The following is a 26107-nucleotide window of genomic DNA, read 5'->3' on the forward strand; positions in this document are numbered from 1 at the left end:
GCTGTGGTGGGGGAGAGGGGAGAGGAACCCGAGCGTTGCGCCAGCACCTCCCCCTCTGTGGTGTCAACGCGTCCCCGCTCACAGGTGACGCCCACCACACTGCCATGTACACTGCCATCCCGGCCGTCACATGATGCAAAAGAGGAGCACGTCACGCGTCACGTAATGGGCAACTAGACTCCGACAGCCTCTCATATCTAATGTAGGTCGAGGCTTAAGAAGTGTTGTGTTACGTGGTACTTAAGAAGTGTTGTGTTACGTGGTACTTAAGAAGTGTTGTGTTACGTGGTACTTAAGAAGCGTGCCACGTGATACTTAAAAAGTGTGGCATGTGATACTGAAGTAGTGTTCCACGTGATACTTAAGAAGGGTGGCACGTCGTGCTTAAGAAGTGCGGTACGTGACACTTAACAAATACGGTGTACGTGACACTTAACAAGTGTGGCACGTAATATGTAAGTGATATACGATAGGGATGGGTTGATTCCTCCTCGATGAAGTAGGTATGAGAACGAATGTTCAAACAGAGGTGAAGGGTGATGAAGAGAGGACTCTCAATGAACTGTCCCTCCTCTTTTGAACATTCGTAAAATTAGTATATTGATGTTTGGGGCTGATAGCACTTTTTTAATTGGTACCAATTCATAGGCAGAGGGATATGAATGAAAGTAATTGGTATACATTTATCTGCGCATAACAGTATATGTAAGTGTGGATGACTGGTATGTTTCTGTTTATGTGTATTATCTGTTCATACAAACTGTTCATATATATATATATATATATATATATATATATATATATATATATTTTTTTTTTTTTTTTTTTTTTTTTTTATACTTTGTCGCTGTCTCCCGCGTTTGCGAGGTAGCGCAAGGAAACAGACGAAAGAAATGGCCCCCCCCCCCCCCATACACATGTACATACACACGTCCACACACGCAAATATACATACCTACACAGCTTTCCATGGTTTACCCCAGACGCTTCACATGCCCTGCTTCAATCCACCGACAGCACGTCAACCCCTGTATACCACATGACTCCAATTCACTCTATTTCTTGCCCTCCTTTCACCCTCCTGCATGTTCAGGCCCCGATCACACAAAATCCTTTTCACTCCATCCTTCCACCTCCAATTTGGTCTCCCTCTTCTCCTCGTTCCCTCCACCTCCGACACATATATCCTCTTGGTCAATCTCTCCTCACTCATTCTCTCCATGTGCCCCAAACCATTTCAAAACACCCTCTTCTGCTCTCTCAACCACGCTCTTTTTATTTCCACACATCTCTCTTACCCTTACGTTACTTACTCGATCAAACCACCTCACACCACACATTGTCCTCAAACATCTCATTTCCAGCACATCCATCCTCCTGCGCACATCTCTATCCATAGCCCACGCCTCGCAACCATACAACATTGTTGGAACCACTATTCCCTCAAACATACCCATTTTTGCTTTCCGAGATAGTGTTCTCGACTTCCACACATTTTTATATATATATATATATATATATATATATATATATATATATATATATATATATATATATATATATATAATGATGGTCACACTTGTCCGTGATGATAAGATAAAGGTGAAATCGCACTTCACTAGGAATTCATACAATTATATCTAACATGTAATTTTTTTTATACATGTGGCACGACATGTTTCGTGGAGACAATCCCCCTCATCAGGTGCCAGTACTTAACAAAGTTATCTAAATCCCAACATCACACTTGATTCCCGCCGTCCAACACCAATCTTTATCGACCAAGCAGTGTGTCTGCTTTGTATGATCGTAACCGTTGTAAGGGAGAGTGATTAAGGGGGGTTCACGTGGTGGGGGTTGACCTGGGTAGTTGGGTGTGTCTTAAATAACTTCTTTTTGCTTTCATGTTTTGTCAATTTTCTCATAACGATTTGGTTAATGCCTAGGATGGGCTTTAAAATTGCCTGGGGACCAATTAAAGTTCTTAGTATTAGCAATTAAGACATTCAATGACGCTGCGTGTGGAATAATCAGCAGAGGGGTATAGAATAACGGGATTTTCGAGATCTATGGGATGATCATATATATATATATATATATATATATGGTCATTTCCCTATCAGGGGCAGCTTAGCCTATTTGGTCAGCGTACAGGCATATGAGGTCCATGACTTCTCTCTTATGGTTCATGATGGAGAAGGGAAACAGGAAGAGAGAAAAGAAAATAAGGAACCATATCTGAATCCCGGTGAGAAGGAACGCTAAACAACACGCAGTTTAAGATCTTTATTCTATAAAACATAACACACAACATTATTAATGGTATCTACAAGATGGCACACGCATAGAGAAATTCACGATATTACTGAGAGTTAACCGAAAGCAGAACTCCCTTTCAGACCAGGTACGAGCCAAGATTACGTAGAGAAATTTGTACATTTGGATACTCATTGTAGGTGCATGAAATCAAATCCTACAAGAAGAATATGAATTGATCATTCTAGACGATAGCATTACATAAAATGAAGTTAAGGTTGCGACATCAGAACTATATCATTCTGTATAATTTGAGTTACTTTAGCGATGGTCAGAGTTAGGTTAGGTTAGCTTAGGTTAAAGCTAGGTTTGCTTACGTTAGAGAAACTTAGATTAGGTTACGTTAGTCAGAAAAAATAGGAAAAAAATTATCAACAGTTTGTTAATGTTTCGACATCTCAACCTTAGCCTCTTCCTAAATGTAAGATATTAGTGAAATATACTACATGTATGCAGGACTCGCTAAGCGTAAACACAGTCCTTATTATAGAGCTGCCTAGTAGGATATCCAGCAGGACTGAGAATGCATGCATGGGATATGAAGCTTTAAGCTTAAACAGAACAAGTAATGACACGGAACTAAATTGTTTCTTAATAAAGAAAAAGGCTTATACGTATGGCATTTATCTCGTGAAATATTCTTCAATTACTTCTTGAACTGGGTTTAGCTCCTCTTCTTCGTCATCATCGTCGTCATAGCCTCCACCTCCACCACATCCACCGCCAACGTTGCCATCATCATCATCATCGTCATCCTCATCATCCTCATCATCGTCTCTGTCGTCATCATCATCATCATCATCATAGTCACCACCATCGTCGTCATCGTCATCATCGTAACCACGGTCCTGGTGGTCGAGGAAGTCATCGTCATGCGGGTAATCATCTAACATGTCGATTTTGTTGATCTGGGCTGTGTACTTGGCGGCCGCCTCTTCCGCGTTGTGCGCCGCGTATTCCTGAGGCAGAAAACTTATAGTTTAGAAAAGAAACAGTTGCAGTAGCGAACGAAAGGAGGATTGGCACTTCAGTACCATGGAAATATCTTCTTTTCAATGAGGTTCATCATTTCTGAACATATTCATCTGATTTTTTACAGTATCTAACCCTACATTTTAGCTGATCTTCATAGCCCTCCCCACTATTGACTTACTTATCATGTAGGATAGGAGACAGAAATGATACCAATTGCTAGCCAGGTACAGTTCCTATACTGTTCTCCATACAGTATATGACCACTGTAGGACTATACCATTCATACATGGCGTCTAGACATTATCATGAATATGTCAAAAGATGGGGGAGAGGTGGCACCTGGTCAAATCTAACCTAACTTAATCTTATGATATTTTGTACACTGTCAAATAGTCTTTCCCACACCATCGAGTATAACACCTCACCATACCTTGCAACCTCACCGTACCTTGCTACCTCACTATACCTTGCAATCTCACCGTACCTTGCTACCTCATTATACCTTGCTACCTCGACTGAGTCCCTTGCAAACCACACCACACCACCACACCTGACAACCTCACCGTCCCTTGCTACCTTTACAACCTCACTGTCCCTCACCGCCTCATCATACCACACAACCTCAGCACTGCACAGTGTACCCTTGCTACGTCACCAAGCCCAGTGTGACTATACCTTAATATCATCAGTGTAATCGTCCTCGAGTAGAGCGTCTTCGTGTTTGACATTTTCCAGTGCCACCGCTGTGACAAAGCAAGCCACAAACACCAACACTCGAATCCTGAAAACAAATTCTTATTAGTAACTGGTCAATGGTAGATAACAAACAGAACAATGAAAAGTTATAGTAATGAACACCAGAACATTAATGTCACCTGGATGACCTCTCTCAGGTAAAACCAGACACAAAGTTGAGTTATATAACACGACATAACTCAAAAACAGTTGATGAATCTTTTTACAATTATCTCTACAGTAGATGGATGTAATTTGCTCATGCACTTGACTGATATTTGATATATTATTAAAATGGCGTTCACTTATGCTGTATTCTATCATATTACATTCATCTCTATCCCACTGCTCAAGAATAACCTGGAAAAATGCCATAGTTATTATCAAGCGTAAGGGAAGTGGATGAAAGAAATATATGATTATATATATATGAATATATACAGTCCATAAGTATATCTGCTTGTGTTCGTCACATTTTGAAAATCAGTTTCTGAGACAAGTTCTACGTAAAAGAGAAAAGAATTGTTGGAGGGACATTTGTTTGTTTAAGTTATGATTGCCAGTCCTCGGCAGAAAAGTGTCGTGGATGCAAAAGACTGATGGAAAGTAATGAAGTTACGTTGGTTCACTTACACCTAAAAACAAACTTGGTCAATGGAAGGATACCACAGGCAAGGCGCCTCTGGCATAATCTCTTTATCTTTCGTGGTAACTTAATGTTAGTCAAAGTAAGCAGAGAGTAGAAGGTACCGTGCGGCCGTGACACTCATACGGAAGCATAAGTCATAGAGGTGAGGAAGGTATGTGATGATATAATGCCTGATCAAGGGGGAGGGACGTAATCACTGAGGAGGACAGGTTAATGCTGGAGGGACGATGGATATGAGAGCCATAGGGTGGGAAAATAAAGGATATGGGTGCATAGAAATCGTATAAATGTGGGAAGACATGGGAGCGTTGGGGTTACTTAGGAAAACGAGACACACGAAGGAGGTAGGGCAGGGAGCGTAGAGTTGTAACACACAAGGAGGAGCCAGAGACAGGCTTTCGATCTTGGCTGTAATGGGAGGTTAGTTGATGGTGATCGGGGTATCGTGTCACTTGCAAAATGGTTTAATCTTTACCATCTTGCTTTAAAGCTTGCCACTGATATCATTCGCATGGTCGCTTAACTTTGCGTTGATTATATCGATGATGATCGAAACTCACTAAGATAATTTCCTGCACATAAAAGTTCCACGAGGGGAAAGGAGTGTCTGAAGTACACCGCTGGTGGCTCCTCTGGCCCAAGTACACGTCGTGGGGGGAAACTATCAACGCCACACCTACCTCACTAATGCCATCTCGACCGACGCGGTGTCTCCTCCGTTGCAACAGCGCTAGATCGATCCTGTTAAGTAAGCGGCCCTCGCGACTTGGACGGGAGTCCCGGGGTATCTGACGGGGTCGCAGTAGCGAACAACAACAGCAGCAGCAGCAGGAGCAGCAGCAGCACCTGCTGTGGGAAGGAGGGAGAGTGTGTGTGTGTGTGTGTGTGTGGTGACGAGGTCTGGAGGAGGAAGCAGATCGTATCGGTCAGCGGTGTGAGTCAGCCGAGCACAAGAGCCAGGCTCTGGTGGTGAGGTAGATTAAATCCCCGGCAGGGGCACGTGGCGCAGGAGACGTGGCGGTGGGGGAGCGTTGTGGTACCTGGCGCTACAGGTGCTGGTGACGTTCTCACACCATCCCCCGCTTGTCCCGCGGCAGCAACAGAGAGTATGAAAGAACACCTGTGTTGACGAAACATCTGGAGTTGGGGGGAGGAGAGGGGGTTGGTGTTGGACAGAGGGGACTGCGTGTGTGTGTGTGTGTGTGTTCAGCATACAACATATCTTTTGGGCTGTGATCAAGCGACCACAAAGCCCTCTTGAGTCCACTCTCTCTGGGTTCCATCCTACATTAACCTTCGAATGTCAGAGGAAGCTGACGATCCAGCCAACACATTTGCCTGGAAGGTTGGAGTTGACTCTCCTCCAGGTCTACTACCAGCGAGTATCCTTTAAGGAAAGAACGTGAAGGAAATCTTGTCTTTAAGGATTAGTGAAATCAAGACAAGCAGGTCCATTTACCACCTCAGTGTCATGCAAAAAGACACACACACACACACACACACACACACACACACACACACGCGGTTCCAGCAACACGATCACTGTGAAGATATTGTCGCCCGACTTAAACTAGGTTATAGATACTCATGGGAGTCTGTCCCTCCCACTGATGGTGAACAGACCAAATGTAAACTCTGCCAACAAAATAATGTCCACATCTTGGACCATCACATCCTTGACTGTTATAAGATCTGTGAGGTCAGAGATGTGATGCTTGCCAGACACCACAAGATATATGCAAGCATTTCATCCATAACAGTGTTTTACCACAGATACTTAAACAAAAAAGATCATAAATCTACTTATGGTAAATTGTTCTTTATCGATCTAAGTACGTAATCCGTTCACTGTCGTTCAGCTGTTGTAAACCACTCGCCAAGTGATTTGCCAGATCATTCGTAATGTATTGCAGTCACTGAGGGCCCCACCCACAGTCTCTGTCACTGAGGGCCCCATCCACAGTCTCTGTCATTGAGGGCCCCATCCACAGTCTCTGTCACTGAGGCCCCCACCCACAGTCTCTGTCACTGAGGGCCCCACCCACAGTCTCTGTCACTGAGGGCCCCATCCACAGTCTCTGTCACTGAGGGCCCCACCCACAGTCTCTGTCACTGAGGGCCCCATCCACAGTCTCTGTCACTGAGGCCCCCACCCACAGTCTCTGGACCTTATGTGCTCTCTGTATCTTCTGCTGCGGCATAGCCCAAAGGATAGGTAGGAATGCATGATTAAGTGCCAGCAACAGCTGCCTAAAAATCTCTCTCTCTCTCTCTCTCTCTCTCTCTCTCTCTCTCTCTCTCTCTCTCTCTCTCTCTCTCTCTCTCTCTCTCTCTCTCTCTCTCTCTCTCTCGTGAAAACCGATTGTCCACCAATATGCAACTACATTAACGGACGTTTCACAATCACTTGTACCGAAATGTAATACCAAAATATTTTGAGACTACATTCTTGAGATCTCTCTACCCTTAATACATGTTTACATATAAATAAAAAGGGAAAGAGAAGATAAGGCAATAGTAGTCAGTACATCCTCTGACATTATCCACAATAGGATGTTGAAGCATTATACGATCCCATCATGAATGTGTAGGCTGACAGAAGATAAGGAATGCAATCGCCTGGCGAATAAAGGAGAAGGAATTGGGGAAATGAGATCGTCAGATAACAGAAGAAAGTATTGGCTCCATCGTCGAAGTTATCATCTGGAAGAAGGCTATGATATTCCGAATCCCTTATCCTGATAGATTGAGATGGCAAGATAGATGGCTCCTCCCCTACCAACCACCGCACACACACACACACACACACACACGGAAGAACTGTAAAGTTGATGTAATAAAGCAAAGTCAATCATGTGTTATCGGTAGTCATAATCAGTTGATACATATTCAATGTTGTATGATAAGACATGAAGGTTAGAGCCACTTCGATGTCTATGTTCTCATCATGCCAATGATCCGTGACGACGGGAGTGCAGGTCAAGAGGCATTCGAACAGTTTCGAAAATTTGCTTCGTGTCCGCATGCATAATGTTGTAAACCATTAAGATATAAACGCATACAGTATCTACCATTGAGGTTGTTGAGCATATCTTCGTCATATACTCCGCCATATATCTAGTTGAAACCATTTCTGAATAATAGGTAATCAAACATTCTAAGTCGACCAAGTGTCGAAACAATGAGCAGTGAAGCAAGTTTGAGTTGACCAAAGTCGTAATAGTAGAGCCTCGAGTGTAAGGCAACAGTCTACAGACGCAAGAACACGAGGCAGGTAGGACACTGTTCACGTAATAACTACAAGAAACTTGGACATCGAAGTGGCTCTAACCTTCATATCTTATCATACAATACTGAATATGTGTTAACTGATTATGACAACATCAACGTCACCGTTCTGCCATATGTGTGTGTGTGTGTGTGTGTGTGCTTTGTCAAGTCGTCATACAGGCTCGCCGTCCATAAGGGGGTGGAGAGACTGGGGACTGCACAGGTCCCATCACACACACACACACACACACGGACCCCTACAAACATTCATGAGTGACCGTATATCCGGTGGATATGTGTTTACCGTGTGAGTATGGAGGGGGGTTGTTTACATCTTGTCGGGGCATTTGACTGAATATGTGTTTTGTCAGTGCTATGTTTGCTGTGGGGTAGGGAGGTAATAGTTGACTGGAGTTTGCTGAAGCGTGAGGCAATGGTAGGCTTTTCGTGTCTGCTTGGGGGTTGGTGGTTAGCTGTAGAGGAGTTTGTGGATGTCTAGCGCAGTTACAGAGAAATGCGAGTCCAGCGAATGACGGTGACATTGTACTGGGAGGATCTTGTTTATTTGTGGAAGTACAAAGTACTTGTAGATCGTAAGCAGCCAGTGACCATTCAAAGTGATCATTCCTATACGGTTTACATGCTTTTCAAATGGTGTTTTGTCAGTTTCTCATAATGATTTGGTCAATGCTAAGATGGACTTTGAAATTCCCTGGGGACAAATTAAAGTTCTTAGTATAAGCACTTAAGACAGATTCTGTGACGTTACGTGTGACATAATCAGCAGAGGGGTATAGAACAACGGGATTTTCAAGATCTATGGGATGATCATTTTCATGACAATGTTTAGCGATCGCATTTTTTGTGGTCAACCCTGCGTACTGCATGACGGTGCCAATAACACCTCTCCGTTACAATATTTCCCGTCTTATATATATACATATGCCTTGCATTTGACGGCGTAAATACTCCCAATTATTGCATGATTTAGCCTACTATTTATTAAGGTCTTACTGATGGTGTTATTGTACTAGCAAACAACATTACAAGCATTGTTATTTCAACATAGATTAGCCGAGTTGGGAGAACAGGGCAACACTAAACATTCAGACTCATCCTTATTTGTCACATTTTTGTTACAAGAAGCATAAAACGTCTTCTTAGCTTTCCAGTGAGCTTTGTTCACAAACCAAGTGGGATAATATAACTGCCTAAAGATACGTCTTATATGACTACATTCATCTACCAGGCCTATGGGATCACATATCCGTAGTGCTCTTAAAAACATAGATATAATTACAGACATTTTTATAGAAGAATCATGTACTGAGAAATAATGAATATAACTTTCAAAGTTGGTAGGCTCACCTGTAGATTTGAAAGGACAAAAGATCAGAATCTCTATTTATCAACACATCAAGAAAGGGCAATTTGCCTACTTTTTCTACTTTTTCCCATTCCATCATGAATTTGATAGTTTAATTCCTGCAAGAAAACATTACAATCTTGGGAGGATGGCCTCAAGGGCCACACATCTTCCACGTATGCAAACCAGATTTTCAGATGATTATTGATTAAAGAGAAAATTTCAGTCTCAAAAAATATTCCATAATTGAATCGCTAAGAGTCGGACTAAGTGGATTTCCCATAGCAAGATCAAGATGACACAGGTTATTTCTCTAGACACCACCACGCAGATTCCCTCTTAGTAGTACCATGCAGGATAACACAGTGCATGTATCATCCAGCATGGTACTAGGATGCCTGTGTGGTGTTGATGGGACTTAAAAACTTTATAGGCTGTTTACGCCAAATTTGGCGGATTGTCTCAATGAAATATGTTGTGCTACATATATGAAAAATTACACGTTAAATAACTTCATCTGAACTCCTACTGAATTGCGATTTCACCTTTATATATATATATATATATATATATATATATATATATATATATATATATATATATATATATATATATATATATATGTATATATATTTTAATTTTCCAAAAGAAGGAACAGAGAAGAGGGCCAGGTGAGGATATTCCCTCAAAGGCCCAGTCCTTTGTTCTTAACGCTACCTCGCTATCGCGGGAAATGGCGAATAGTATGAAAAAAAAAAATATATATATATATATATGTATATATTGCACTGGGGATAGGGGAGAAAGAATACTTTCCACGTATTCCCTGCATGTCGTAGAAGGCGACTAAAAGGGGAGGGAGCAGGTGGCTGGAAATCCTCCCCTCTCTTGTTTTTTTTAATTTTCCAAAAGAAGGAACAGATAAGGGGTCAGGTGAGAATATTTCCCTCTAAGGCCCAGTTCTCTGTTCTTAACGCTACCTCGCTAACACGGGAAATGGTAAATAGTATGAAAATATTGGAAAGGATCACAATTTTGCGCGTGACCAAGATATTCCTATGAGTCTACGGGGAAAATGAAACACGATAAGTTCCCAAGTGCACTTTCGTGTAATAATCACATCATCAGGGGAGACACAAGAGAGAAATATAAGTCAGTGATATACCTCGAAGAGACGAAGTTAGGACGCCATTTGGTAAACATGTGATTGTCCAAAACATACAACGAGCGTTCATAAACATCATTTTACAAATTTTATCAACAATAAAGTTATCTAATTTGTATAGACCATCACTAATATTAGGATTATAATTCTTTGTGTATTCAATAATAGAAGATTCAATGATATTTCTCTTAGTAATAGAGTTAGAGTTACTAACTGAGATGGCATTACTCCAGTCAATACAATGATCATAGTTTTTAACGTGATTAAACAAGGCATTTGATTCCTGTCACGTTCTTATACTATATTTATGTTGCTTAAGTCTAACAGAAAGATCCTTACCAGTCTGACCAACATAAAATTTATCACAATTTCCACAAGGCACTTTATAGATGCATCCAAGAGAATTTTCTGGTGAATTCCTGATTAAGATATTCTTTACAGTATTATTGTTGCTAAAGGCAACATTTCTATTAAAGGATTCAAGCAACATGGGAAGTAAAGTGAAATCATTATCAAAAAGGAGAACTAAAAGATTCTTGGTGTCACTGGGAGGTGTGGGCTCAACTCTATAAAATGATTTTTTTTTTTTTTGCTAACTTAAGGGATTTATCAATGAAAGATCTAGGGTACTTTAACTTACATCCAATAGAATATATCTTCTCAGAATCATCATCAATAAACTCTGGACTGCAAATACGTAACGCCCTAAGAAACATAGATTGAGATGATGATTTAAATCTGTCATGTTGAGATGAGTAATAATAGATATATGAGCATACATTGGTGGGTTTTCTGTATATGCTAGACTTAAACTTGTTTCCTTGCCTATGGATCATGCAATCTAGAAATGGTAACATACCATTATTTTCATTTTCTACAGTAAATTCAATGGAAGGTACTAAATTGTTAAGTAAGGGGAGAAATATTTGTAAATTTTCATTTGTTGGCCAAACACAAAGAACATCATCTACATACCTAAACCAAATCGCATTAAAAGGTAAGATATCCTTTAGAAGATATATTCTATTGGATCTAAGTTAAAGTACCCTAGATCTTTCATTGATAAATCCCTTAAGCTAGCAAAATAATCATTTCATAGAGTTGAGCCCAAACTTCCCATTGACACCAAGAATCTTTTAGTTCTCCCTTTTAATAATAATTTCACTTTACTTCCCATGTTGCTTAGATCCTTTCATGTAAATGTTGCCTTTAGCAACAATGATACTATAAAGAATATCTTAATCAGGAATTCACCAAAAAATTCTCTTGGCTGCATCTATAAAGTGCCTTGTGGAAATTGTGATAAATCTTATGTTGGTCAGACTGGTAAGGATCTTTGTTAGATTTAAGCAACATAAATATAGTATAGAACGGGACAAGAATCAAATGACTTGTTTAATCACGTTAAAAACTATGATCATTGTACTGACTGGAGTAATGCCATCTCAGTTATTAACTCTAACTCTATTACCAAGAGAAATATCATTGAATCTTCTATTATTGAATACACAAAGAATTATAATCTTAATATTAGTGATAGTCTATACAAATTAGATAACTTTATTGTTGATAAAATTTGTAAAATGATAAGTTTATGAACGCTCGTTGTATGTTTTGGACAATCACATTTTTACCAAATGGCGTCCTAGCTTCGTCTCTTCGATGTATATCAAATGACTTATATTTCTCTCTTGTGTCTCCCCTGATGATGTGATTATTACACAAAAGTGCACTTGGGAACTTATCGTGTTTCATTTTCCCCGTGGACTCATAGGAATAATTTTTTTTTTCTTTTTTTGCTTTGTCGCTGTCTCCCGCGTTTGCGAGGTAGCGCAAGGAAACAGACGAAAGAAATGGCCCAACCCACCCCCATACACATGTATATACATACGTCCACACACGCAAATATACATACCTACACAGCTTTCCATGGTTTACCCCAGACGCTTCACATGCCTTGATTCAATCCACTGACAGCACGTCAACCCCGGTATACCACATCGCTCTAATTCACTCTATTCCTTGCCCTCCTTTCACCCTCCTGCATGTTCAGGCCCCGATCACACAAAATCTTTTTCACTCCATCTTTCCACCTCCAATTTGGTCTCCCTCTTCTCCTCGTTCCCTCCACCTCCGACACATATATTCTCTTGGTCAATCTTTCCTCACTCATTCTCTCCATGTGCCCGAACCATTTCAAAACACCCTCTTCTGCTCTCTCAACCACGCTCTTTTTATTTCCACACATCTCTCTTACCCTTACGTTACTTACTCGATCAAACCACCTCACACCACACATTGTCCTTAAACATCTCATTTCCAGCACATCCATCCTCCTGCGCACAACTCTATCCATAGCCCACGCCTCGCAACCATACAACATTGTTGGAACCACTATTCCTTCAAACATACTCATTTTTGCTTTCCGAGATAATGTTCTCGACTTCCACACATTCTTCAAGGCTCCCAGAATATTCGCCCCCTCCCCCACCCTATGATCCACTTCCGCTTCCATGGTTCCATCCGCTGCCAGATCCACTCCCAGATATCTAAAACACTTCACTTCCTCCAGTTTTTCTCCATTCAAAATCACCTCCCAATTGACTTGACCCTCAACCCTACTGTACCTAATAACCTTACTCTTATTCACATTTACTCTTAACTTTCTTCTTTCACACACTTTACCAAACTCAGTCACCAGCTTCTGCAGTTTCTCACATGAATCAGCCACCAGCGCTGTATCATCAGCGAACAACAACTGACTCACTTCCCAAGCTCTCTCATCCCCAACAGACTTCATACTTGCCCCTCTTTCCAAAACTCTTGCATTCACCTCCCTAACCACCCCATCCATAAGCAAATTAAACAACCATGGAGACATCACACACCCCTGCCGCAAACCTACATTTACTGAGAACCAATCACTTTCCTCTCTTCCTACACGTACACATGCCTTACATCCTCGATAAAAACTTTTCACTGCTTCTAACAACTTGCCTCCCACACCATATATTCTTAATACCTTCCATATATATATATATATATATATATATATATATATATATATATATATATATATATATATATATATAACATGATGCCCTCCAACGACCACGAGTCGAACCCCAAGACCTTTGTATGATGGTTGGGAACGCTAACCACTTGGCTATAATCGCGGTTAGTGTTACTGACTACCATGAAAAGTCCTGGGGTTCGAGCCCTGGCTGTTGGAGGGTAACAGTGATGCGCATGATTTAGTATCTGCTGATAACCACGAGGACAAAGGAAACACTTTGAGACTCAAATGCTTTTTCATGTGATTACTATATCCATAAACAAATCAAACAGCCATGGTGGAATCTAACGACTCTGCCTCACACCATCCTTCACCTGGAACCACTCGCTTTCTTCTCCTCTTACTCGTACACACACGCCTTAGTCATAAAAACATCTCGCTGCTCCTAGCAGGTTTCCTCCCACACCATTGATTTGTAGGACTTTCCACGAGGCATTTCTATCAACCCTATCATATACTTTCTCCACATCCAGTAATGCTACAAAGAAATCCTTTTTTTCTTTTTCTTAAGTATTTCTTGCACGCATTCTTCACATCCTCTACCACTTCTGAAACCACACTGCTCCTCCCTAGTATGATGCTCTGTACGTTTCCATACATCTTGCTATGTACATTCCACAAACATACCTCTGTAGTTCGAACACTCGCCTTTGTCTCATGTGCCTTTATACAATGACACTATACATGCATTCCAGCGTTCCTCAGACACCTCACTATGATCTATACAAACAATGAAAATCCTAACTAACAGATCAACAACACAGTCACTCGCTTTCCTAAGAAATTTACTTGCAATACCATCTACTCTAACGGTCTTGCCGCATTTCATCTTACGCAAGGCTTTCACCACCTCTTCTCCCTTCACTAAGCCACTTTCCATGATTCTCTCATTTAGTGCACCTTCCCTACCCACATACCTTACATCTGCCCCATTCAACAATCTTTCAAAATACTCACTCCATCTCCTCCTCACTTCATCACTACCTATAACCACTGACACTTTCACTGATGTTTCCATTTGTTCTTTGTTTTTTCTCAAACAATCAATCTCCTTCCAAAACATTGTATTCTCCCTTAAGTTCATTGATAAATCTTGACCTTTTTTCCCTGCTCGTCCATCTCGTATTAGTGAGGCAATGAGAATGGAACTGCTTGCGATTTGGTAGATGTTAAGGGTAAGTGTTAGGGATAGGAGAGAGTGGACAGAGAGAGAAGGTGGACAGAGAGAGATGAAGTGCGGGAGAGAGAGGTTTAGGGGATGGTCGAGGGGTTAGGGATACGACTGATAGGTAGGTAATAAGGATGCTGATAGGAGGTAGCATTGATGGGTATATAATTGGGAAGGGGATAAAGTAGGAGGGAGGATTGAGAGGCAAAGGGTAGGAGGAGAAGGGCAGGAAGTTAGGGAGGAATTAGGGACAGTAATGGCGGGGTAAGGGGACATGTGAAAGAATAGGAGTAGCAGAGATGGATTTAGGGTCAAGATGTAGTGAAGGCAGAGTAGAAATTAAGGTAAGTAGTTGGGCTTATGTGGAATGGTTGTGAGGTAAGGGGTATGAGGGATGGATGAGGACCTGAGGAGGAAGTGGGGAAAGAAAGTGGGAAATTAGTGAGAGGGGGTAATGGGTGTGAGGGAGGATGGGTGTGAGGGAGGATGAGTGTGAGGGAGGATGAGAGTGAGGGTCAGGAGGGGTATGGCATATGACCTGGGGGGATGAGTGAGGGTTTGAGGCTACAGCCAAGCCAGACGTGTCAACAATTGTCCACACCAACACGACACAGTGCCTACGGTGGCTGGACACCTGCCTCACTTACACGTGGCATCGTTAACTGATAACTTCTTAGTATCGAAGGAAATTAAAGATGAATATTATCAAGCGAGAATATGTTATTTTTCTCCTCACACGCACGAGTGTCTGTTTGTTTCTCTTCACATTTCATAACTGGTAATTGCTCGGTGGTTGTGTGTCGTCCAACGCGTCAGTTCCAACGTGGCGCAGCTGCGCAGGTGTGCGTGACGCATGGTAATTGTTCGCCTACTCACCCTCTCTAGTTTTCTGTCTCTTTCTCTCCCTTCCTCTCTTCCTAACATACATATATACATACATACCTCCATATACATCCTTATAGATTCATGAATGAACACACACACACGCAGAGAAATGCATACATTCATTCATCCACATATATGCATACATAATGTATGTTACACTATACTACTGATGTTTAACTAATATGTAGCTTTACATCATTTAATGTTCATCGTTAAATGCATAACGAATACTACTGCGAGTCAGCCGATCGTTAACTGTATATCAAAAATGTTCACTTAATCACCACTAAATGTATTATGCATAAACCATAAAATTTGCACCGTCGAACTTCCTGTGCTATGTATATAGACTTGACTCATATGTTTATCCAAAGTGTAGAAGCATCCAGCCCGAACTTGATCTTAAGCTCTTGTGATTTATTACTTACTTACTGGTATGTCCCAACCCTTCCAAATTAGGTAATTCCTCAACTGTGTATTCTCAGGCGATTGGCTGCCTTAAATTCAGTCAACCATTGAGATATTTACTTGATTAAACCATCACACATCACATTCTGTCCTCAAACATTTCATTTTCAACACATCCACCCTTCTCTCAACAGCCCTATCTATCTATAGCCCATGCCTCGCGTCCATATCATAGCGTTGAAACTACTTTTCCTTCAAACATACCCATTTTTGCCATTCCAAGTAACGTTCTCTCTTTCCGGACATTCTTCAGCGCTCCAGAACTTTCGCCCCCTCCCCCACCCTAAGAGAGTTTTGTGTCATTTTTGGGTCCATAATGTCACCAAATCCCTTGCCTTAAACTTTGGCAAACACGCATAATTACGAAACTATTTCAACCTTCCTCCCCTCCTGTATATGTACATACCACATACCAGCGAAAGCAACAACACTCACTTCCTCACACCATGATGCACCACTGTGTATACCTCCTGTTGAGTTCCTGTCAGAGGCGAGCCATCATCCAGTTCCCATCAAGTAATGCTTCACATTTATTCTTATTTTCTATTCCTGAAAATTCAACGTCAGCGGGTGTACTAATAGCTAGTCGGCAAATTATTTACGATTTCACCAAGAATGAAAAAAAAATTAGAATGTATAGGTATGTGAACAGTCAATATGAAAATGGTATCTGATTGGGAAGGGACTTTTTGGATACATGACCTCTAAGATGTGAAGTAAAATTTTTGTGTTTAGAATATAAGAAAAAAAAGATTCTCCAAAAATGCTACTGTGTAATTTGATGAGATGTCATGAGAGAACATCATATCTATGTTTGGTTAATGAGGTTGTCTCGCGGGAGCAAGATATGATTACAGAATAGTTGACAGAAGTAAAAAGAAATCAAAAAAAATATTAGAATCTATTACATTAGGAGTGTCTCACTCTGAGGCAAGTGAACAGAGCGTAGTCAGGAATAAGATGAGGAAGATGGATGTAGCTATTACCAAGTATAATTCCAATGACGGTGCAGCACTGCAAGTCCCAGGGGTGTTGTGAGGGAGCGTATGTGAGGAGATGGAGTGCAGTAGTGTGAGGCACGTAGTGAGGTACTCTGGCCTCCCTAGTGTATCGAACGGGAACAAAAGAACACAACATTTAAATGCACATCCTCGATATGTTTAAATTCAAGTGATCTTCGATAGGTGACTAGTATATTATCGACAACACACAAGACACAGATATTGCAAGCAACATTCAGAAGGTAAAGGGATTTTCCTCCGACGAAGCAGAGGAAACAAGCAGAGACGAGGTTGGACATAAGACACACACACAGACATGCACAAGTCTAGCCTGTCGTCCTGACCAACACCCTCTTTAAAACGTCACCTAAGCGTTCATCTTTTCACCAGTTGTTCAACACGGGAGATCTCTCGTCCTTCGCGCGAAACGTAATGATGAGTTCTATCTTACGTATTTATGACTTGTACATTCACTCGGTGTTGTCGCAAGCGCATGTCTGCGTCGCCAGCATTCGTTTCAACATCTAAGTCGGACACGTAAATAGACGATAGCAAAAATGAAAAAAAAAAATAATAAAACTTTACATTGTCATTTCTTATGAAAAGGTTCCTATTTCATTTTTTCTTTACGTGACTACGAAATTTTTGATAGCTTCAAAAGTGTCTATTTTCAGATAAGAGCAACGTCATCATCATCACTGCTACAAAGATGACATTAATAAGGACAAGGACAGATGACCAGCGTTGGACGCGGCTGGGCTGGGGAGGAGCGGTGGCCACGTCAACAGCGTCATGTTGGAGGTATAACCACCCCTGTATAAGTACCTCCCACCACCATGCATCAACCGTACACACTGTGCACTTCTGCCACCAACCAGCCGTGCTACGCTCGACTCTGCTGCTGCGTTCCCCACACGCGTCCTGTTGCCTTGCCAAGATGAAGTGAGTTTTCGACCCTCTCACCGTATTTTTCACACGTTCTTAGAGAAGAGTTTTCGACCCTCTCGCCGTATTTTTCACTCGTTCATAGAGAAGGGTTTTCGACGCTCTCACCGTATCTTCCCGTGTTCATAGAGAAGAGTTTTCGACCCTCTCACCGTATTTTTCACTCGTTCATAGAGAAGAGTTTTCGACCCTCTCACCGTATTTTCCGGTGTTCATAGAGAAAGAACTCCTGTTATTGTTCTTCGTTTCCACTCAGGGTATGGTATGTCAGAGGTATCACTTGACTCCAATGGCTAATCATATAAAGGGACGTTCGTGATCTACGTGGTAACCTGTCTTGTGGAGAATGAACAGGATGTGGATGAAAACAGAGATGTCACGTACCGTTGTATACAACAACATCTTGAGATGAACAACACAGACGACCATAACAAGAGTTAAATTTAGAGAGTGTGACAGCCTGCCATTATCAAGGGAGGAGATCATACCCTTCCTCTATCATGGGGGTAACGTATATCTAACAATATGGCCAGATGAAAGATGTGAGACATCGACACAGTAACGACACTTCCGTATCCATCGACAGTACAGGTGACAGTGTTTCGCTGGATCGCTACGTCTGTCTCTCTCCTAGCCAAGTATATGGTATCAATACGTAAGAATCATTTTGGAATTTTGTGATCAGATGTTCGTGTTGATGATTAATCCAATGACCCGCTTTCGCCCCCCCGTCGCACAGCTCACCCAGCCGTTCATCCTCCCTCTGGTTGGTCGATAAACGGGTGCCAACTCCGGCTGGGTTCAAGCACCATAGGTCTAGCCAGACAATAGCTTGTGTTACATGACTTGTAGGTTTACTGGGGAGTGACCACATCCGGGAACACGGCCCTCGCTGGCAGGAAGGACCTTGAGTCTACGAAGGATTGATAGTCTTTTCTTTTTTCACATTTAGAATACGCAATCCAATGCTATCAATCCTTGCATTTATCTTTTTAATCATTTCTGATCAGTTTACACGTATGACAAGTCTCCTGGATAGTAGAATCCTACCCTTTCTGTTACATAAACAAAATTAGACCCGGTAGTGAGATTCGTTTTGAAAACAGGAAAATTCACGGCGTCGTGATTTGCCAACCTAGTGATACTCATATACGAAGGGAAATAATACATTCCTGTAATATTACAGAGACTTTATGATATATATATATATATATATATATATATATATATATATATATATATATATATATATATATATATATATATATATACATACATTCCGGTAAGGATAAAACAAAAGCAAAATATGTCAATAGATTCACATGGAGAACTCGTCAAGAGAACCCCTTTTAGACCATGTTGAACCAGGTAAAAATCAAAGGGAATTTTATGTTTACACACTGTCGTACTCGCCAGTGATGTAGAGCTCCATCAGTTTTGCTGCTTCGAAAACTACTTTCAGTTCATAATGTAGCTCTGAAATTCTCACAGAATTTGATAAATGGAAAACTCACTCTAACATTGCATTGTGCCATGAAATTCCAGGTAATATTGCTTTACATGTCTTTAGTAATATCAGAGAATATTGTATTATATGAACCTAAAGGTATTGATCAGTTGATGACACGATAGAAAAATCAACTTTCACCAAAATAAGTCGATAAATGCTGACCCAACATATGATTACGTAAGCTAGCTCTTAGTTGTTTCCTTTGATGTACTTAAAAAACTGGCTATGTTCTAATATTCATCACTCGTTTGTTGAAGTAGAATCATCTAAATACCATGCCATTGGCCCAGACTTGGCTGTGGCACCTAGGTAACTGTGGTATAAATATATATACTTTTGACACAGGTTCAGCGTGGCTGCGTTGTTGCTGGTGGTCATGCTGGCCACCACAAACGCCGCTTCCCTCACCGGAGAAGAGGCCAAAGTGGAGAAGGTGGAGGAGCAACACGTAGTGAAGACCAGGTAAAAGACATTCCTGCAGTGATGAGGAGGTGATGTGCTCCTAACATGTCACAGATTGAGTGATCGACCTAATACTTCCACCTGTGGTTCTGTGCCTTTGACCTCTGTTGACTTTAAGATCTTCAAGTGCTTCCGTAACTCCTCTTAGACTTTCGAGTCTCTCCTCACCTCCTCCAAGATCTTAGATTCCCTCCTCAATACCTAATATCTTTTAAGAAGGATCTTACATCTTTCTGACATGGTCTTCGCGACATCTATCGGCGATATGTACTTCCTAAATTGCATACTGTCTTCGTCCTCCTCTCTGAGAGACTATGGCAATCCTCTGTTGTATCCCTTGACACATCGGAAGCTTCTTACAGGTTATGGTACCTGGAACGTCAACAATTGCCCTTTCTTTCAGCATATAGCGACATTCACTCTCAAGTCTGCTGACTGCTCGCATATACACTACAATCCTTCAACTACATCTCTAGTGGTCACAGTCGACTTCCAGTGACTCATGTTTGGACAGAATCTCCCAGTGTAGCAGACGCTACATATTTACGTTGATCACCTTTAGATTCCAATTCCAGTTTATATTGGAAACCCCAATAACGGAGATGGCTAAGTCTGCTTCTAGGAAACTAAAAGTCCTTTTTAGATGGCGAAATTTCTTTTCTTCTGAACAGTTGCTCCGTTTATACAAAGGACTGATCCGTCCTTGTAAGGAGTACTGCTCTCATATCTGAGGTGGTTCTAGCTCTGCACCCCTTCTTGATAGAGTTGCGTCGAAAGCGATTCGACTTATAAACTATCCAAGACTAATTTCCAAACTTGACTCCCTTGCCATATGCTGCAATGTTGGTTCACTTTTCCTCTTCTGTAGGCATCACTTTGGTTTTTGCTCCCAAGAGCTGGTTACTCGTGTGACCCTACCACTAGCTAGACCCCGCAATACTCTGCAAGCTACTGCGTCATTGGATTACTGTGTGGCCGTTGGCAACTCAAGGGTGGGCCGCTTTGAAAACTGCGTCTTCACTTACACTTCGAAGCTTTGGAATCCTCTACCTTCTCATGTCTTTCCCAATAACTATAACCTGGCATATTTCAGAGGACAGGTCTTTCACTTCCTCCAAAAGTCGTAAATACTTCCCTTGTCTTTTCATTTTCCATTTCATAATTCTCTCTATATTTCAATTAAGGTCCGGCCTTGCTTCTCTGGCCGAGGGTGCCTCGCGTTATGCTGAGCGCTTCGCAGAGGTTATCTTGGTTGTTAAGGAGAGGATGATGTACACCTACATCCTACCTTCCACCCACTCTTTTTAACTCCCACCCTCTCAGTCATGGGTTGGTCGCGTCTGCTCTGATGCCAATCGCATCAGAGACGGTAAGGACCTGGCCATGAAAAATCTTCACTTTCCCTTGCGACACACTCTGCTCGCTCCTTCTCTGATATCACCGCAGATTTGCTCCTCGTAAAGTCAAGCACACCTTCACCAAGGGGAAAGTGTGCTGACTTGGCTTCCTCTTCTACTAACTGTGCTGTAGGACTCGGGCTGTCTGTAGCTTCACCGCGAGGTAAAAAGTCACTCTCAGTGAGCTGACATGGAAAGAAAAACTACAGAAGCGTCGAATGATTCCTACTTTCCCTGCTTCTGAATGTAGAGCAACCGCGATAAAGCAAAAATATCATAAAAGTGGTCCTGGGGTTATCTAATTATAATAATGATAATAATGATGATAATGATAATGATAATGATATTGATAAAGATAATAACAATATCAAGTATTGTAATTTTAAGGGTATGTTTAAGAGAGCAATGAATTAGGTCTATCATTGACATATCATAATTCGCTTAATCATTCATCCTTTGACGTATCTCTTATCACTGAAGGGCTGCTGGAGATGAACCTGAAAGTGTACAACTCGAGGTAGATGATGACGATGAGTTAGAAGATGAGGAAGATGACGAGGATGACCACAATGTGTGGCTGAGGTGAGCACTATCGTTCTCATGTGGATAGTTACTCAACCCCTCTCCAATATTTTACCCGGATCATGCAGAGAAATCACAAAACCCCACGAAATTTTGCTATTTTCATTTACGATGTTGAATACCTTATACTCCCATATTGTACCCTCACCTGCCAATCTTTCTCACCTTCGTATTTAAATCACCCATCACTAGCACCCTGTTTCTCTTGTGTCAGTGCTGGGGGGGCCACACTCACTCAGCAGATCCCAGAGCACTCGTGTCTCATGATCTTTATCAAAATCTTTCTCCAGAGATGAAGGCCTCGAGGACGATGACGACGACGATGACGACGATACCTTTGAGGACGAAGAGTTCGAAGACTCGTATGTAAAGTCTTCTCTAACGTACATTGACTGAGGGAGATGTTGTGTGTTCGTATGTGTGGAGAAGGTTCAGGGCACTATGGTTGGTGCATTGTGGTGATCATAATGGGTCTTGGGGTAGGATGTAAACGGTGGTTATAGTGTTGCAGTGATGGATGACATCCAGAATGTGAACGGTGTTTATAGTGTTGCAGTGATGGATGACGTCCAGAATGTAAACGGTGGTTATAGTGTTGCAATGATGGATGACGTCCAGAATGTAAACAGTGTTTATAGTGTTGCAATGATGGATGACGTCCAGAATGTAAACTGTGGTTATAGTGTTGCAGTGATAGATGACGTCCAGAATGTAAACTGTGGTTATAGTGTTGCAGTGATGGATGACGTCCAGAGAGTAGACGAACGAGTGTGACACGTATTTATCTGGAGAGTGTGGCTTCTGATGGGTTTATGTCAAGTGGGCTGAGTTTAAGACTCAGTGAAGATGTGGGATATTTGGTGATTCATTGATTATATCAGTGTAGAGATGTTTTGTAAGGTGGGGATTGGGCGGATCTGTGAGTGGAATTTACTGAAGTGTAAGGCAGGGAATACCTATGTATTTCTCTTTAGGTGTTTGATGTTTAGGGAGTTTGGATGTAGATGGTCAAGAGCTTTTGTATGGAAATGAGGGCCGAGCGTGTTGAGGTCGTGGTGTCATGGGAGGATCTTTGCTTCACTGTGTGGGGGCCGAGTGCTCGTGGTTGTTAGAAAGCACATGATATATTCATGATATTTCTTACAGAGACCCCAGATATTCTGAAGATGACGATGATGATGATGATGATTTTGAAGAAGAGGGAGAAATGGAAGAGGAGAAGTAAGCAAAAGAAAACAAGGAGTGACGTAATGGTAAGAATTTGAAATGTTATCCAGTGATGAACTTTGACGATATATATATATATATATATATATATATATATATATATATATATATATATATATATATATATATATATATAACCGTAACTGATGATAATAATCGACAGGGAAGGAGCGTCCTACACAACAAGTGATCGTCAGCAACACTTTATTGAATGACAGTAGAACACCTTTGGTTGAGGCTAAAAGTGTTATGATTCCCCCTCTCCCGTTTTGCTACGAGGCGTTATCACTCACCTCCTTCCTCATCCTTCAGTATTGCTCGCCTACACTTGATCACCTCACTCACAAGAACACCTCACACCCCCACAGGGGTCAGCCCTGAGACTATGTTCGCTCGTTTAGACAAGTCGAAAGATTCAACTGTAGCTTCATCTCGAGCAACTCAGATCCTACGCCAATGACGTTCAATCTCGCGACTATATATTGTAGCAACTCAGATCCCACGCCAATGACGTTCAATCTCGCGACTATATATTGTAGCAACTCAGATCCTACGCCAATGACGTTCAATCTCGCGACTATATATATATATATATTGTTGGGCCGCGCGTGCTGATTGGCTACTGGACTCAAACCACATCTAAGAATATTCTCCACGAAAGCCAATTTCGTCTTGGCATTTCTCTTCATTAATCTTTTTATTCATTCCAGGTTGTGAAAGTACTGGATGGAGGAAGTGAGACGAAGAGAATACGTCATAAATGTTAGAGAAGAGGTGTTATCCAAGAACATTCTGATGTTTGAATGATACAAAAGTACAAATAAAAGGAAGATGAGACAAACTTAAAAGCACCATCATGTAGAAGGCCTGGAACCTATCCTGTAAATAAAGGCCATTAATCTTGAACATTTAATACTGGGGAAACTGGAGCCAAGTTATCAGTTCGGTAAGTCTGTCCAAGACCATCTTTTTCTAAATATTGCTCACGTCAGATGATTGTATTTCAAGTATTATCATCTTTCAATGCTAGTGCCTTTTTCACGAGCCTTAAAGGAGAGGAATAACACAACTTACGAAGAAAGATCTTTACAGATAAGTTGACGTAAGTCAAAAAAAAGATCTTTACAAAGTTGACGTAAGTCAAAAAAAAGATCTTTACAAAGTTGATGTAAGTCAAAAAAAAGATCTGTACAAAGTTGATGTAAGTCAAAAAAAAAGATCTGTACAAAGTTGACGTAAGTCAAAAAAAAGATCTTTACAAAGTTGATGTAAGTCAAAAAAAAGATCTTTACAAAGTTGATGTAAGTCAAAAAAAAGATCTTTACAAAGTTGATGTAAGTCAAAAAAAGATCTTTACAAAGTTGATGTAAGTCAAAAAAAGATCTTTATAGATAAGTTGATTTAAATCATGATTCCTTTCTGAATTAGATTATCAAGGACTGTGTACCCAATCTTAAGGACGGTGTGTAGTTAGCATTAGTCAGACTCACCTGGTTAACTAAATTGGCTCCAATGTCGACCCTGAAATGATATACAAATAAAGAGCTTATGATGTATCATGATTAGTTTTATTTAGCTGGGCGTCATATACTCCAGTTACATCAGCTGGGCGTCATGTACACCAGTTACATCAGTTGGGCGTCATATACACCAGTTACATCAGCTGGGCGTCATATACACCAGTTACATCAGCTGGGCGTCATATACACCAGTTACATGAGCTGGGCGTCATATACACCAGTTACATGAGCTGGGCGTCATATACACCAGTTACACACCAACTGGGGGGCATATACACCAGTTACATCAGCTGGGCGTCATATGCACCAGTTACACCAGCTGGGCGTCATATACACCAGTTACACCAGCTGGGCGTCATATACACCAGTTACACCAACTGGGGGTCATATACACCAGTTACATCAGCTGGGCGTCATATACACCAGTTACACCAACTGGGCGTCATATACACCAGTTACATCAGCTGGGCGTCATATACACCAGTTACACACCAACTGGGCGTCATATACACCAGTTATACACCAGCTGGGCGTCATATACACCAGTTACATCAGCTGGGCGTCATATACACCAGTTACACCAGCTGGGCGTCATATACACCAGTTACACACCAGCTGGGCGTCATATACACCAGTTACACACCAGCTGGGCGTCATGTACACCAGTTACATCAGCTGGGCGTCATATACACCAGTTACATCAGCTGGGCGTCATATACACCAGTTACACCAGCTGGGCGTCATATACACCAGTTACATGGTCTAAAAAGAAGATCAACTGGAGTAGTTTTGTGTATTTTTTTTATTCTGTATATTAGAGCGATGTATATATGAAAATCGTATGTACTCAAAAGAAAGAGCTTGATAAGAATGATGCAGCGGTCTTCCTTTCAAAGTGCCGGAATTATACAGAGGAGAAGGAGTTATACATCTGTACTCCCTGCATGTTGCAGAATGCGAAAAGAGGGGCTGGAGCTGCCCCTCCCTCACCTTCTTGCATTTCACAAGATGGAACGAAAGCACGAGCCAAGTGGGGAGTGCTCATCCTCCTTGAAGACTCAGGCCGGGGTGTCTGAATGTGTGTGGAAGTGAGTCATAGGGTGGGTAAGGGGGGGAGGTGAAGGTTCTGGGAGCACTGAGAAATGTGAGGAAAGAGAGATCGCTTTCTGAAGGGAGGAGGAGCGAAAATGATTTAGTCGTCTCAGCAATGTTGTATGGATGCGAGACATGGGCAATGGATGAGGATGTTCAGAGGAGAGTGAATGTGTTGCAAATGAAATGCTTGAGGACGACATGTGGTGTTATACATACATATGTAGGTCGTTTGTCTGTCTGTCGATATATATATATATATATATATATATATATATATGTGTGTGTGTGTGTGTGT

The 26107-nt window shown here is 41.5% G+C and overlaps 2 protein-coding genes across 3 annotated transcripts; one reads left to right on the forward strand and one right to left on the reverse strand.

Moving 5' to 3' along the window:
- Nucleotides 1-140: 140 nt before the first annotated feature.
- LOC139746681 (uncharacterized) lies at nucleotides 141-24754 on the forward strand. Of its 2 annotated transcripts, none has more exons than XM_071658123.1 (7): nucleotides 141-202; nucleotides 17749-18016; nucleotides 19875-19991; nucleotides 21869-21970; nucleotides 22261-22332; nucleotides 23117-23223; nucleotides 23908-24754. In XM_071658123.1, exons 2-6 carry the CDS (start codon nucleotides 17784-17786, stop codon nucleotides 23193-23195), a joined length of 603 nt encoding a protein of 200 aa, XP_071514224.1. In that variant the 5' UTR covers nucleotides 141-202; nucleotides 17749-17783; the 3' UTR covers nucleotides 23196-23223; nucleotides 23908-24754. The 2 variants fall into 2 exon arrangements, with proteins under 2 accessions (XP_071514224.1, XP_071514225.1); XM_071658124.1 differs by having other exon boundaries at nucleotides 194-455.
- LOC139746885 (uncharacterized) lies at nucleotides 2274-5760 on the reverse strand. Its single transcript, XM_071658542.1, has 3 exons — nucleotides 5356-5760; nucleotides 3967-4072; nucleotides 2274-3275 (listed from the first exon to the last, which is right to left on the reverse strand). Exons 1-3 carry the CDS (start codon nucleotides 5367-5369, stop codon nucleotides 2940-2942), a joined length of 456 nt encoding a protein of 151 aa, XP_071514643.1. The 5' UTR covers nucleotides 5370-5760; the 3' UTR covers nucleotides 2274-2939.
- Nucleotides 24755-26107: the final 1353 nt, after the last annotated feature.

This window comes from Panulirus ornatus, chromosome 66 (assembly GCF_036320965.1).
Source record: "Panulirus ornatus isolate Po-2019 chromosome 66, ASM3632096v1, whole genome shotgun sequence".
Taxonomy (NCBI): Eukaryota; Metazoa; Arthropoda; class Malacostraca; order Decapoda; family Palinuridae; genus Panulirus; species Panulirus ornatus.